The sequence below is a fragment of the Dermacentor albipictus genome, chromosome 1 (genome assembly GCF_038994185.2).
Source record: "Dermacentor albipictus isolate Rhodes 1998 colony chromosome 1, USDA_Dalb.pri_finalv2, whole genome shotgun sequence".
NCBI lineage: Eukaryota > Metazoa > Arthropoda > Arachnida > Ixodida > Ixodidae > Dermacentor > Dermacentor albipictus.
Genome location: NC_091821.1, coordinates 400,204,872 through 400,219,530, shown reverse-complemented (window position 1 = coordinate 400,219,530; position 14,659 = coordinate 400,204,872). Strand labels below are relative to the sequence as shown.

Below are 14,659 nucleotides of genomic sequence, written 5' to 3'. Positions count from 1 at the left end.
AAGTTTAATAGCAAAGGAAATCTGCAAAGAGTAAGACCCAAGAGCTACTAAATGTCAGCTAGTCGGTACAGAAAAAGCTGCAGAACTCCCCTGAAGTTTCCGCAAGCAATTTTTCAAAGATGGATTGCTGCTCTGGCTAATTGCAATGCTAGCTGCTTAGTGAATTATTCCTATTTAATGCAACAAAATAAATTTTTGCCAAAATTTTTTCTCATTGCTTTGTGCAATAGAAATTATCTGCAGTCTTCTCACAGTGTTGTTTTTGTTGAAAACTGCCAAGTGTAACATTGGATATGGCTTTGAAAATACCTCAGCAGGGCATAGAAATTCCTTGAATTTTTTTCGCTTTCAAAGCTGTATGAACTGTGGCAGGCATTTATTTTAGAATGCATCTGCATGCATTTTTCTTTGTATGCATTTTTTCCTTCGGCATATTGTGCAAAGCAAGATTACGTTATATTGCAGCTTCCTACCAATGCAGATTGCATAAAGTTCACTTCTTGTTTACTTGTTAGAAATGCCAAGAAAACGCGCAGCAGATGGTGAACCAGCACATACGTACACAGGAGAAGTCGACCTGCTTTTCTGTGCTGGTCAAGCCAGTTGACCTTGGCAATCGAGGAAATTTTGATCTTCTTATTCCTTGCTATTCTGGCATCTCTCCAGTTGTCTTTTTTGCTGCTGGCATTCCCTTCGTTTGCATCTGTTAACCTTTCTCTCACTTGCAATGCATGCTGCACACATTAAGCTAGAAGGCATTGAGATCTCTCTCTATCGTTTATTGTGATAACAGATTTGAGAGATTTTGATTTGCATGCAGTCCAGTCAAACTTTTTGGCTTCCCTTTCTAGTTTGGTTCGTCAGTGGCAAAGTGATCAAGATTAATCTTTGATTTGATTAGGATTCGCTGCTTCTGCATCGCTAAAGGTCGAAGCGACCATAAATGTCATGTGTGAAAAAAAAAAAAGCAAAGCGGTGCAACTTATAATGTTGACGCAGTCCAGAGCGTTGCAGTGTTATTTCTGCGATAATATCAAAGGAAACTTGTTAGCAACACGCGTGTGGAGAAGAGTGTGCGTATTCTTTTATTATTTTTTTCATTCGAGTCGCAGCTACTGTTTAGCGTGCGTCTTTCCAGACTTCAGCGGGTGTGTGATTGAACACTTTGTTTGTCTCTCACATTGAAAGTCCGATTACCCGACCCTGGCTAGGCGCGGGTTGCACACCTGAGTATATAGGTGCACCATCTCAAGTTGGCCGCCCTCGAAAGAAAGCGGAAGGGCCAGTTGCGATGTGCTAACGCTTTTTTTTTAATCTGATTGTGTAAGCAACTTAGAAGAGTGTGGGCGCAGGCCAGATGGTGAATCATTATATAGGAAGTTGCTGCAAAGAACACACGGGACGAAGAAAGACACGAAGCAACTACCAGCAGGGCAAGCGTTAACCTTCGGCGAAGCATAAATTAAACGCTAGAGCAGAGCAAACTTAAAGGCACACTGCACGCATAACTGTTTAAGTGTGTACCGATTCATGGTGCGCTTAAAAGGAATGAAGTGGAGCTAACCATTTGATATTCGATCCATGGTGCGACAGCGCGCTTTGAACGTACGGCACGCAGTGGGCGTTGTTCAGGGAGCAAAGTGCGCGCGCGGCGCTGCGGTCCGGAGGACTTGCGGATATATATCTCATTTGAAGCTGCTTACGTGAACACAGTGGGCAAGAAAATTCACGCGGTGCGTGCGAAGTCTAATTTTGGCTGCAGCGGCCCTCTTGTGAAGTCGTAACCCTTTAGGCACTCTAAAGTTGGTGTAGCGGCATCAGTTGCTCGCTGACAACGATCGATCGATCACTTTGAATGTCGGCGCATGCATGCACTGCATGCTTTCGCCGATTTCGACCTCCAGCACAGGATTTTACGAACTGCCACGCATTATTTGCGCGCTCACGCGCGCGCGTAGCACCCTTTTTTTTTTTTTGCGTGCATACTCCCCTCATCTGTTTTTTTTTTTTTCACACGAGGGCACAATCGGTATATTTGTCAGTGTATTTGATCCCAGGTAATTTAAAACAATAAGTACTATTATTTTGCGATCCCGCGAGCACACGGAGAACACCTGGCACACCTTTTAACGGCGTTCATCCATAGATGTCGGCTACCTCGCTGCCCACGCCCTCCTTCAACCTCTACCCTCTACCCCTCCAGCCTTTGCGCTCACGAGTGTCGCTCTCCGAAAAAGAAAGGAGTCCGTTGTTCGCTGCCTCAATAATATTTTCACAATCGCTTTACGTATTTTTTTGTTGCCTATCGCTAATTTTTATTGGATTTTGCAGAGATCTCTTCAATTTTAATGTTGCAAAAAGCAATTTTATATAATGGAAAATGTTGTCCTTGCATATGCGTGTCTTGCATGTCGTCATGGCTTGTGAATCATCACAGGCCATCCAATGACGGTGACGCAGCGCATCGTCACGTGTGCGTCGCCTGTGAATAGTCCAATGAGGAAGGCCCAAGGTGACGTAGCGCGCAGTGATATTGAGCTCTTAGGTGAGGGTGATGTGGACCTGCTTTCAGTGACGACGTCGTTGTACTTTGACGTGGTTCCTACGTTTCTGCCAATTTGCCCACTCGGGTTGCGGCAAACTTGGTGACGAGAAATACGTAACTGGTAAGTGCTCTGAGTCGCCCCTCTTACAATAACAGTCGGGCGTGATGTCTTTCGTGCGGTGGTGGCATTTTTCGATTGCCAGTTTAGAAATTAGCCCAATTTTTGACCCCTGCTTTTGGGAAAACGTGTGGATATAGTGTGGAATGGTATCGCTGCAAATATGGCAGGATGCCAGGGCTACCAGGGCTGCAATCGCGCTGAATTTAGACGCGTGTGTATCTGTTAGGCCTAACTGTACGTCGCGGCTGCTTCGATCGCGGAACTGCGAACCTATGCGCCCCGACTAGCGTTCTAACCCGCATTTAGTTGCCCACTTAGGAGTTGACCGAATGAACGGAGCTACTCAGCCGTATGCGAAGCGTCGATTCTGCGACTGTCTGAAATGGTGTGGGACATACTTCTCGCCTTGTAGACTGTGTTCAAGTTGCTTGTGAAACCGTGTCGCCCGACAGTCCTGCATTCCATTTCATATATTGGCGACTTTGAAATGATTGCTTGCGTGTTAAATGGAGTCTGAGTGGTTTCTTTTTTCTCCGTTTGTGCGTTTTAATTTGATCATTAGTTTTATTTGCTGATCCTCTAGCGGAGAGTCTTGTGTTCTGCGGTCATAATTTGTGCGGAAATTTCGTCTTCATTCGTGCGAGATGTGCGTATTCGAGCAGCTGACTTGTTTCCTGGAATAAAACGTTACTGTATTCTTTGCTCTGCTGTGCGTGGTATAAGGAAGCGGCCATGGAAGGTATTGCGCCGCGCTTCCGCGCACCTGGGCTCGCAGCGGCCTTGAGCCAAATTAGTTTTGCAACGTGGCTGCGGAGTCTCTTCGCGCGTAGGCCATTTTGAGGCTCTCGCGTAGATTGAGCTTAGTAGCAGTTAAGAGTTTTGATCGCAGTTGTTAAGCGTTAGTAAAAGGTCAGAAAGCTGTTGGCATTGGCGCATACGTCCGTTCTGTGGTCCCATTCGATAGAAATCTGCACTGTTCTGAACCGACTAAACGCACAGCGTTTTCCTTGTGAGAAACCAGGCACTTTCGAAAGCTAAGGTCATCGATGTAGCTGTAAAAAAACGCTGTTAGGTTGTCGCATATGGATGTGCTTTAGCGCGCATTCTGCCAACGTGGAGTCGATAAAAATGTCGCGTGCGTCATCGCATGACGTCAGTGCAGTTACGTCACGCGCTTACGCAAACCGTTACATGGCCTCTGCCCATGCGGGCGGACTGTGCGCGGTAGTATCCCTTGAAGCGATTATTAAACACTGGTTGAAAACTTTTTCTTCCTTGCCATTCTTCTGTTTTATGTCCCACAGCATACATTACAAATTTTAAACCTTCCTTGGAAAGCAATCAACTGCCCGAATTATGTTTGTGAACCAAAAGGTGATGCATTAAAAATCCCAGACTGGAGAGACGGGATAGTTTTGAGGCCCTTGCAGGCACACAACTTTGGACAAATGCTATTTACGCAGGTCGTACATTTTCACATAACGTGCAGCTAAATAGCAGTGTTGACTGTTTGTGCAACACAAGTCTCGAGTAAAGTCGATAAAATGGAATGGGCAAAGTAATGTCGCAGTCAATTTTACATTCCACATGCTGCCAGACTGTAGTTCACAGAATTTTAGTCTCATGGCGACTCCTTGCATGCTCAAGCGCCCGTGATAAGTGTGATTAATACTGCTAATGACTGCTATTCTGTGAACAGAGAAATGGTGAAAGTGGTAATGTGTTCAGAAGTGCATGTTACCAGTGATAATTACTGTAATACAGTCTGAAAGGGAGTGCGATTTATTGTTATGGGCCTCTGCGTGTTCTCATTGCCCCCATTCCTGCTGTGATTTGAGAACTGGCATTTATGTTAGTAGCTATAAGGCTTTCTAAGTGAAGTCTCATTTCAGTCTTGTATGTAAGCTTAGCAGATAAGTGAGCATTCTAAAATTTTTTGATGAAAATAAACATTTCATAGACTTGACTCTCTTGTATTCATTTCAAGTTGCAGATGGATTTTGATGTTTGAATGTGTCTACCATAGCTGATACTGCTGGCTTAATTGCAAGCAAGACCATCTCTTTTTTCTAGCAGCTTGAGAACACAAGGCAACGCACATGTATGCACGCTCTCAAACACCCAAGAATGGACTCCCCTTTTCACATTTATGTCCGTTTCAGATGGTGCAAATTTGACTGTATTCTTGCAGTTGTGGCGAATGGACCGTCAGACCCTTTGTGCATGCTGTGTTTGGAATCCTGAACCTCTGTGAAAACTCATGTGGCAAGGATGGGGAACCAATCACAACATGGATTGTAGACACATCAACTAGTTAATTTTCGTCTGATAGCGTAATGCACTCAAACACAAACAACCATCACAACAATGGTTTCTAAGTTGTTTAAGCGTGCTGACGGCAAGAATAATTCAGTCCTCCGCTAGGTGCTCGCAAATGCGAAAATCGCAGCTGCTATGCTCGGTGCATGTGAAATAGCAATGCAAAGGTCGCATATGCGGAAATCGTAGCTGCGGAAAATGCAGTATAAAATTGCACCATATGAAACAGGTTTTACTTGTGGGGACAAGGGGGACTTATTGGGTGTTTTGGTGCATGCATGAAAGTGTACTTTCCTGCACTCTTAGCTCTTACCAAGATGGAATACAAATTAATCCGGCTACAAGTTCTAAAGCAGTGCTGAACTGCAGAGTGTATGAAGTGTGAAATGGGGCGGGGGGGGCATGACTTATGTTGAGGGTGCCATAAGTTGTGCTGTCCTGATGGTGTGCCCACACAGCTTCTTTCCTTTTCCATTATGTTCATCCAGGTATTGGCTTTGAAGAAAGTGCAAATTTTGTGTACACAGACTGGTGGTATTTCCGACTTTTCTCTAAAGAGGTAGCTCGAATGAACCCATAAAGAGCAATAAAATAACGTAGATTAACTTGACAATATGTGGCATACAGGGGTCGGAAAAGAATTCGAATAAAATTTAAGCTGTTTTAGGGGGCCAAACTCAAGTTACAACCCCCCTCCCGCTTCCCCAGAATGTTGCTGTGCTTCCTGCAGCATATTTTTGGTTATGCCAAAGACATTGAATATAAAGGAGCATGTGCTTAGTGTGCGCTAGTATGGCCAAAATTTCTGGTGTTTGCTGTAGTAAAGGGGTTTGGCTGGCTTTTCAGTTCACTTCCATTTGCTCCTTCTTTTTGTGGATGAAAGTACATGAGTTTAGTTGGAACTGACTCTTGCACTTAATTGCAGAGCTGCTTACTGTGCTGGGCTTCTGCAATGTCATTTAGTGGATCTAGGAACTAGTTGTACTGTGTTGCGGCCTCGTCAGGTGTGCCTGGTGTCCTTGCACAGCTTGCTGCACTGCCCTGTGGCTGCCGCTACTCTCGAAGGTTCAGCAGGCATTCTGAGCGGGGCTCGGTCGTGGGAGCGGTTTGCCGGGGGTGGTTGGTGGTGTGTGTGCCCGCTGTGGCTGCCGGGTGGCGTGTGCTGTGTTGTCGTGGCTGGCCAGCGCTGACCCCGCTTGCATGGCGTAGATGGAAGTGCTGATGGAAGAAGGAGCGACCGTGGTGACCAGCAGCGCGCCCGTCTCGCGTGCCAGCAGCACGACCACGGCAGCACGCTCCAGCCCGGCTCCCAGTGCGGTAGTGGTCACCTCTGCCCAGGGGCGCACCAACGGCACTGTGGTGTTTGCCTCCCCGGCACAGGTCAAGCAGCTCAACGTGAGTTGGTTCTGCACTGTGGCTGCCACGAGACGCTGCAATCCCTGGAAAAAAAATTTGTTGCATCATGCTTTGCCTGCACATCTCTGCTTGTCACACTGCATTGTGCAACTTGCAACTTTTATACTGCTCCAGGAGGAAGCTGCATGAAGACTTGATGCAGCATTTATGTAACAAAACTGGAAAGTCCAGTAAAAGCAGCCACTGGAAGTTGGGATTATAAATTTGCCCACGGTGTTTGTAAACATCGAAAATGTCTAAACAGCAGAGCAAGGGCGTCTTCTCATGTGGCTCCAGTTCTTGCTTTCAAGCCTGGCTTCATGGCTTTTGCATGAACCAGGAAATGGACCAATTTACAAAGCATGCGTTTGCAAGCATTCACCTGCTGTGCATGACTAATGGCGAAGCCTAGCACGTGACTGCCAACATTGCAGCAAGCTTGAGGTTCTACCGGTGCTAGTAGAGTTGCAACCGTGCTTCTTTGAGGATGACTTTGCCTGTGCGCATGACAAGCACTTTACATTTGATGGAGGATGTACAGCTGCTGGACAAAGCAAGCACTGATTGCAATATACATGTTTTTGGGGTTTCTCACAATGTCTGTGCCACATTTTCTTCGCACTTTTCTGCTTTTCAGATGTTTGTGCAAGAACTACACTCTCACTCTTCTTTTTATTCCTCCGAACGAAAGTTTACTTTTTGTAGTTTGGTTTGTACATCCTGATTGTTTAGTGGAGACCCTTTTTCTCATGTAGAAACGGTGATCGAAGCAGGCATTGTCGAGGAATATCCTTTTCTTGTCTAAACACTATCTCTCTTGTAATGTTGTCGATTTGTCAGACATTAATATGGAAGTTGAGTAACATTAAGAAAGTGTCATTAACTCTGCTGGGGTTTCCATTAAGAATGATCCATCTTAGTATGGCAACCAATCATTCTGCAACTACTCAGTCATGTTTTAGTAGGTTCATAATTTACATTGATGCTAAGTGCACCCTTTTCACATAATAGCATTTTGATTGTCATTGTTACCAGGCAGTTTCATATCTACGGATGTGGACACTAGAGCAGTCTCCTTTAAGGCCTACAAAAGACCAGTTCAAGTGCAGAAATTCTTAAAGCATACAACAGCAGGATCCATTCATTGACGACGTCGCAGGGTTAGCATAGGCATGCTGCTCTATACTGAATTCTTCTTGGAAAGAAAAGAAGGGTCGCTCACTGTTACTCCAAAGGTTTCCAAAAGTGCCGATGTGAGCCACCCGTTGCTTCGAGATTGCCCCAGGTGGTCGACAGGATCTTGTGTTGAGGACAATGAACACACAGATGGCACCCATCTGTCATGAGCATGCAGCTGTTGTGGAAATGGTAGAAACCCCTGCCGTGCATGCATGTTATTGCTGTCTGCAAGGTGCATTTCATTCCTACGGTTTTCCGCCTTTTGAGCTGTAGGCCCCTACTTTTGAGAGCCACGTACTACGTCTTTGTGTTCACTGGTCTGTACATTGTCCATTCTTTTCTCTTTTTCTCTCTTTCTTTTCTTATTTTTTTCCCAATCAGCTGTCCACGATGGCAAGTATAGACCATATTATCTTTCCTTGATGCATGCCGCCATCTTGGAAACTCGCACAGCTGCATGCGTGTGCACTTTGCACATTTGCAAAATGCCAAATGTGTTAGCACAATTAATTTGCCGATTTAAACTCCAACTTATCAAGTTTGGGAAGTACGGGATGTGGTGTCCGTGCAAATAATCAGCTGCCCATAGACTGTCTGTAATGTGGCAGATCAACCATTTCAGCTAAGCGTCTTTAGTGTTAGCAATGGCGGCACAAATTAGGCATTGTAGTCGAAAGCTGCAACATCAAGAACCCATACCGGCGGCACTCCTGTGATTTGATTTATGGCCAGTGGTGCCTATGCATTTGTGCAGCAGCTAGGAATTGGCTTTCCCTTCTGTCTCTTCTTTTTATTTCTTTATTAATGTAAAGGCTTGCATGAGTGCATGCAAAGTGCTTTCTTTTTGGCTCGAACTACGTCACTGTAAAGCCATAGCCAAACTTGGTTTCAGATATGAGGCTCTGTCATGTTTAACATGTTTGTTTCAGTAAAATGCCCATTTTATATTCAGTACAGCACATTGACATGGCACCCTCTCAGCTTCTGCTTGTCAGTTTCATAGACTAGAACTCAGATTTAGATGTTGCTGTGTATTTGCACTGCCAGTCTGATTTGACCTGCCTCAACCAACATTCACATTAGTTTATTTTAAAAGCTTGGTGCACTATGAAGGCATCATAGCTCGAGGGCTATTGCAACTTACGAAAGAACAAAGCCATGCTTATACAGACGGACAATACTAAGGAAAAGAATGTGGTACACGCACCACAGCACCATTGTTAAAATATGGTAATCCATAAAGATGGGAAACCTGTATAGCACTTGCAGCATTCTATGGCACCTGGAAGCTTGTTTCACACTGAAATGGTGTTAGGAAATATTCACCTATAAGTTTGTTTGGAATCTCCACATGTAAGTCTTTCTGTATGTAAGAACTTGTGACACATTCAAGAGAGGACTGTACAGAAGATAAGCTTGTACCTTATGTCTCTTGTTAGTAAACAATTTGAGTGCTGTAGCATTCATTACAGCAATAACTTTTACCTATTGGCTTAATGCACTGACTTGTCCTTGTTAAATATTGGTATTCTTGATGTCAAAAGCTTGGATTCTGCTGCCACTAGATTCATGCTTCTGACTTTTACAGTGTTGTTCACAGGAGTTAAGCAAATTGAGGCCTTGTATTCACTGTGTCCTTAAGGCATAACTGTTCTGATGTTTATTTTAATTATTCTTTGTACATAAAGATGAGGATTGTGGCACTAAGAAAGCCCTGAAGAAAGGAAAGGGTAGTAGAAAATTGCTGCCAGCACTCTTCCAACCCGGCAAAGCTATTCTGGATGCAGACTATGTGCTTAATGCAGCCTTACAACAGCAGTGTCTTGCAAGAGTGACACTTTCGTTGACAAGTAAAGGCGAGCCTGGCGGGCATGACATATTCCAGAGTTGTTTTCTTGGTTGTGTTACAGACTATGCCACTTTCTGTGCACTTTGATTTGCTAAACTTGTTGAAGAGGATGAGACTAAAGAAACTTCTTGGTTAGCACATCTTCCATCAAGCTTTGTTTTCACATACAGGCTGCCATATTTGTTGCCATGAAATATTGCCAACAGAGAATGGGGCTTGTAAGTGCTGTTGTAAGATGGTGAGGGCGACAGAGGACGACCTGGCGTAATGAAATTGGGAAGTTTTCAAAAATAGGACAGAGTTGTTTGACGCCTGACGGTTAACTGGAGATCACTAGAAGTCTTCATCCTGCAGTTAACTTAAAATAGGCTGACATTGATGATGGTCCTAATATACGCAGAAGAAAAACTGAAGTTGTGATCATATAACTTGAAAGCAGAGTACTATATTAGCAGGAGAGAAGTAGAAAACAACATACAGGGCGAGCACAAAACTATCTTTCCAACTTCATGCCTATCTTATAAGTTCACTATGAAAGAGAGCTTTGAAGCACTTATGAGTACGAAGAAAGACTCTCAACATAAGCTTAACTTGCTAGATGTGAGCTTTGTGTGAGCACATGCAATTAAGTTCTGCCTGTATGTACGGAACATGTCCGATTGTAAGCTGGCCATGCTGCTATGGCGATTTGCCTCTTGTGCAATCATACTTCAACATAAGAAACCTCCTCTTGGCAAAATCCACAATCTAACAAACTTTAATTTCTTGATGTTTGCTTCATTGACCACAACATATTCTGCGATTTAGCAAAGTTTGCGAGTTCACAGGAAGCTGCTGTATGTTATGTTTTTTGGATGTTACTTTACGTCTCCATTCATAGTAAACGTCTGATTGCCTAGCACTAATCTACCCGGCTAGCTTAACTTACTCTATTGAGTGCCCCTTTTATGCAGGAAAGCATAGCCCAGAAAGTTGGGCTGACCAACAGTGTGGCTCCCTTATGTGATTGTTCGTTGAAAGTATGGCCCCCTTGACCTGTCTTGCACTTTTTCTCATCCATTGCCGCGCAGGTGGTTCCATCAGCCACAACGCAGGCACTGGCAGTGCAACAGCCAGGTGGAGGTGTGTCCATAGTGCACGTGTCTATCCCTAACCAGCCCATGCACGTTCAGTCAGTGATACAGCCCAACCAGCAGTCGGTGATCCAGGCCGCTGGAGGGGCAGCCGCCCTGCAGACAGTAAGTGGACTTGGTGTGAGTGCTCTTCCATTTTTTAAACTCTTTGCGCGTTAAGCAAAGCTCATTTGTATGTGTGTGGTATACATCAGACTGTTGGCAATCCCTTGCGCGAGTCCCTCACCAACACATTCCTTAGGAAACCACAATCATAAAATCGGCAAGATGGATAATTAGGCACATTGGTATGCATCCATCTTGGCATGGTCAACTGAGTGGGCAGCTGACAAGGCTGAACATGGGGAGTGTTAGAATCATCTGTGTTCCTCTTCCTGGTCTTGTATGCTGCTCACCCACCCGACCGCACGTAAATGCGCCAGAACATAAATGCTTTGTCAGGCAATATTTGCTACTTCAGCTGCATAATTTACCCATGTTTCCCAACTTGCTTTCTTTACTGTTCATTTAATTAGTGCATTGTGTTTTGTTCTTATGCTAAATTCACTGACAATAGGTATGACCAGTGGCATAGCAGGACATGACTTGCCTGTCCCTGTGTGCGTGTGTGCTTGTGTGTGTGTGTGCGCACACATTGGAAATAAAATTTTGTGGCAGAACCTGTGCTGGCTCCTGATCAAAATGTGTGCACCAGGAAGTATAGCCAATGGAAACATTTCTTCCCAGCTGGCATTTGTAGGCTGCGGGCAGTCGCAGTTCATACCTTCTTTCTGTGCTTGTATTAGTGGACGGTAGGCAAGGATTTATTACAAAATTGAGTGCAAGAAAGGACAAAGACAGGACTGAACAACACGATTGAGCCTTGTTAAGCTATAGGCAAGGAGCTCCTGAACACAATTGGTGATGAAGCCACTTATGCTAGCCTCTGACTGGCTCTTCAGGTTCAATCACTATAACAAAGCTTGAGCACCTTGTGACAATGAATTTTGGAGCCTTAAGTGTCAGTTTCTTTTTCCCACCGTACATGTATTGACCCTAGGATGTGTTGTCTTGAATGTGTATTTTCTTACATTTTAAACATAAGCTCATCGAGTGCTCGGGTCCCATGTTGTCTAAATCTGCTGCATATTTAGAGGTGCAATGTAACCTGCACTTGCACTAACGCTTTTATCAACCCATCCCTGTTGACCTTCGTCTTATTATTTTTTTCTTTTCTGTGTTCTGTGGTTGTGATCTGTGATGGTGCAGCCACTGTCATTTGTGCATTCACTAGGCATTATACATGTCCCCATGTCGTATACATTCTTGGAAGCAACACTGCATTACATGGTAACGTAGGTGGCTCTGAAATTAGTTACCTTGGCAGGCTAATGTTAACTTCCCAAGCAATGGTATGAAAAATTTATCACGACTGAAACCACCTTCCAGCCACCATCGCTGCCATCTCCATTGCCAGAAACATGAAAGAAGGTATCAACAATCATCTCTACTCCTCCCTGTAATGCCTTCTGGTCTTGACAGTATAGGAAATAAGATAAAGCTTGTACGTAGCATTTGTCTTCGATCCCCCTTTCATAATTTTCATCAAGGGTCGCCTTCTGGATAACTGCATGCCTTGTGAAATGTTTTTCATTAGTTTCTTAGGGTAGCTTCTTTCTCCAATTGCTTGTTCAAAGCACTTAGTGGTTTCTTTCGTTGCCACCATTACCTAAATATTTTCTCTAGTGTCCTTCCTTGATCATAAGGACTCAGTTTGGCCTCGGTGCATTTTACAGCAGCCTATTAATGGGGCCCTGAACCACCCCTCGGGCTTTGTGAAGTAACATAGTCTGCGGGTAGCATACGCTGTTGTGAACATCTCGGCCAAGTTCTGCTGTTGTACGCGATCCGTGGAGCTCGCAAGCGGAGCGCGAAGTCGCCTTTTTCTCAAAAGCTCTCGTTTCGAAAACCTCATGATCCTGACTCTTTTCTGTGCTCTTTATTTCATAACAAAGCACACTCCAATACGGGGCTGCTATTGGTCGCTGCGCTCGGTTACACCGCGGCTGCCACGAGGTGCCGCCACGAGTCCAGTGGCTAAGCGCACTGAAGCTCTCTGAGGACAGCTGCATTTGGCTTACGTTTAGCACGGCATAGGAACCAAATCGAAAATTTGAACTGCACACCATGGTGACGTCTCCGGCGTAGCCTTCGCAGTGCAAGGCATTGGAGGAGGAAGGGGAGCATAGCTGAGGCCGTGTTTGCTTTTGATAACTCCGCTTCTGCTGAACACATTGGAGTAATTTTGCCGCAAAGTGGTTCTGAAATAGCCTATCTTTACTTCAAATGTCTTTTTCCACTTGAATAAAAAGTGGTTCAGGGCTCCTTTAAAGAAGGCCATTTACTTCTCGTCTACAAGTCCTGTACTGCCACATAAGCGTTGGATCGGGCTTGCTTAGTCATTTACTTCAAGACATGACCTTCCGTCTCACGGATTCATTGCTGAGAGTTGCTCTCTTAGATCATATATAATTTCACCCCATGCTACAGTATTGCTACCACCATGTGCTTTGGAAACAGAGTGTAGATATAATCTTTATTGGATACTCTGCATGTCATATGTCATTTGTAATTTAGTTTACAAGCACATCATGTCCATTTGGCTATCTATATTGGATGGGACATACTACTAGGTACAAGAGTAGTTTTGTAAAATGCCTAGGTATGGTAAAAGCTTTGGCTATTGTCATGGGGGTACTTCATGGCCTCCGTGATGCAAGTTGCCAGTTTCACTTTGCACGAAACGGGCACTTGATTGTTTGTAGAGGCATGTCTTCTTTTCCTATTGCTGTTACATTTGTGAACCACAGTGCGGGTGCTAGTTCGTGTTTAGCTGTGGTTGCTTCCATTCTGTTGTGAGATTTTCTAGATGCAGTTTGCAGATTTACCCAATCAATCTGATGACTTCTGAAAGTCTCTTACTTTGCAGTCAGTGAATGTGTTGTGCACATTTTGGGGCAAGTCTGTTTGGAAACACTGCTTGCAATCACTTGGATTGAGGGACATGGGTTTAGACTGTGACACACGGACAACTTGGCCATCTTCGCAGAGGTCAGGGATGAATAGTGCGAAGGAGCGTTGGGGCTGCCATGCCATTGCTGCTGCTGCCGCCACTGCTCTTGCTCCAAGTGGGGGGCCCCCCTTTTTTTCTGCTTGCTTCTTTCCAGTTGGGCAAGAATGTCATTTTGGTAAATAAGGGCTCAGTGATCCACAGTGCCGACGGTGATGCTGGCGTCCACCCTGTCCAGGTAACACCGCCTGGACTTGCAAACATGCGCTTCTGTCGTCCTAACACTGCCCGAAGCTTCTCTTCTGCTTGCACTGCACACATTTCTTTAGTCATTTTTATTTCTTTGCTTGTGCGAGCATTGTGTGAATGCTTATGCAATGCTTGTGTGTGGTCAACCGGTGGCCCTCATGCTAAAGCCTGTCTGCCACATGCCTCGTGAAGGTGTTTTTTTTTTTATTCTGTTCAGTATATAGTGAGTATGTTGGTTCTACTGTCACCTCTTTAATGTGGAGACACCAAATTTTTGTTGGTGGGGGAATAGGGGAGGAATGCTGACAAACATTTGCAGGAAACTAGGAGCATATTAAGCAAAAAAAAAAGAGAAAGAGAAAGAAAGAAAAAGAGTTCCTGTGTTCTTTGATTCAGGATACACATGATGGCATAAATATGGGACTCTAGTTTCTTGATTCCCTTGTAACAGTCATGGTACAGATACACTGAAACCCATGTGACAGCTGAGGAAAACCACCAAATCCAGTGACTTTAAACGTGTGTGACGTCTTTGTCTTGCAAAATATTTAGGCAGTGAAGTTATGGGGACTTACAGTATACTGTAATTTAAGCTACAAGTCGTGTTATCGTTGTCGGGACACACCATAACCTCGATGTCGCTTGAACACATTATTAAGATAAAGCATTACATTTGCATAGCCTTGTTTATTTTACATGTATGGCAGCCAACTACATGTTCTGATGTGAAGGGGATGCAGGATGCATCACATGCTATCGGGGACAAGTCCCCAGGAGGCGCGAGTGTCTGCCGTATTGTATTGCTGCCAGGATCAGCCGC

At 44.6% G+C, this 14,659-nt stretch overlaps 1 protein-coding gene and 1 long non-coding RNA gene across 6 annotated transcripts in view; one reads left to right on the top strand and one right to left on the bottom strand.

Moving 5' to 3' along the window:
• Positions 1–2,507: 2,507 nt before the first annotated feature.
• CrebB (Cyclic-AMP response element binding protein B) overlaps positions 2,508–14,659 on the top strand; it is a 29,132-nt gene continuing 16,980 nt past the window's right edge. Inside the window, exons 1-4 of one of the 5 annotated variants that reach the window (XM_065452487.1) lie at positions 2,508–2,666; positions 6,195–6,380; positions 10,479–10,661; positions 13,748–13,828. In XM_065452487.1, coding sequence (XP_065308559.1) covers positions 6,195–6,380; positions 10,479–10,661; positions 13,748–13,828 — 450 coding nt within the window. In that variant the 5' untranslated portion in view covers positions 2,508–2,666. Of the gene's footprint in view, positions 2,667–2,696; positions 3,052–6,194; positions 6,381–10,478; positions 10,662–13,747; positions 13,829–14,659 lie in introns of those variants that run through there. The other 4 variants (XM_065452486.2, XM_065452488.2, XM_065452490.2 and 1 more) reach the window with 4 other exon arrangements.
• LOC135918786 (uncharacterized) lies at positions 6,202–7,862 on the bottom strand. The gene is made up of 2 exons (XR_010569768.1): positions 7,603–7,862; positions 6,202–6,424 (listed from the first exon to the last, which is right to left on the bottom strand). It is a non-coding gene; the product is annotated as an uncharacterized lncRNA (long non-coding RNA).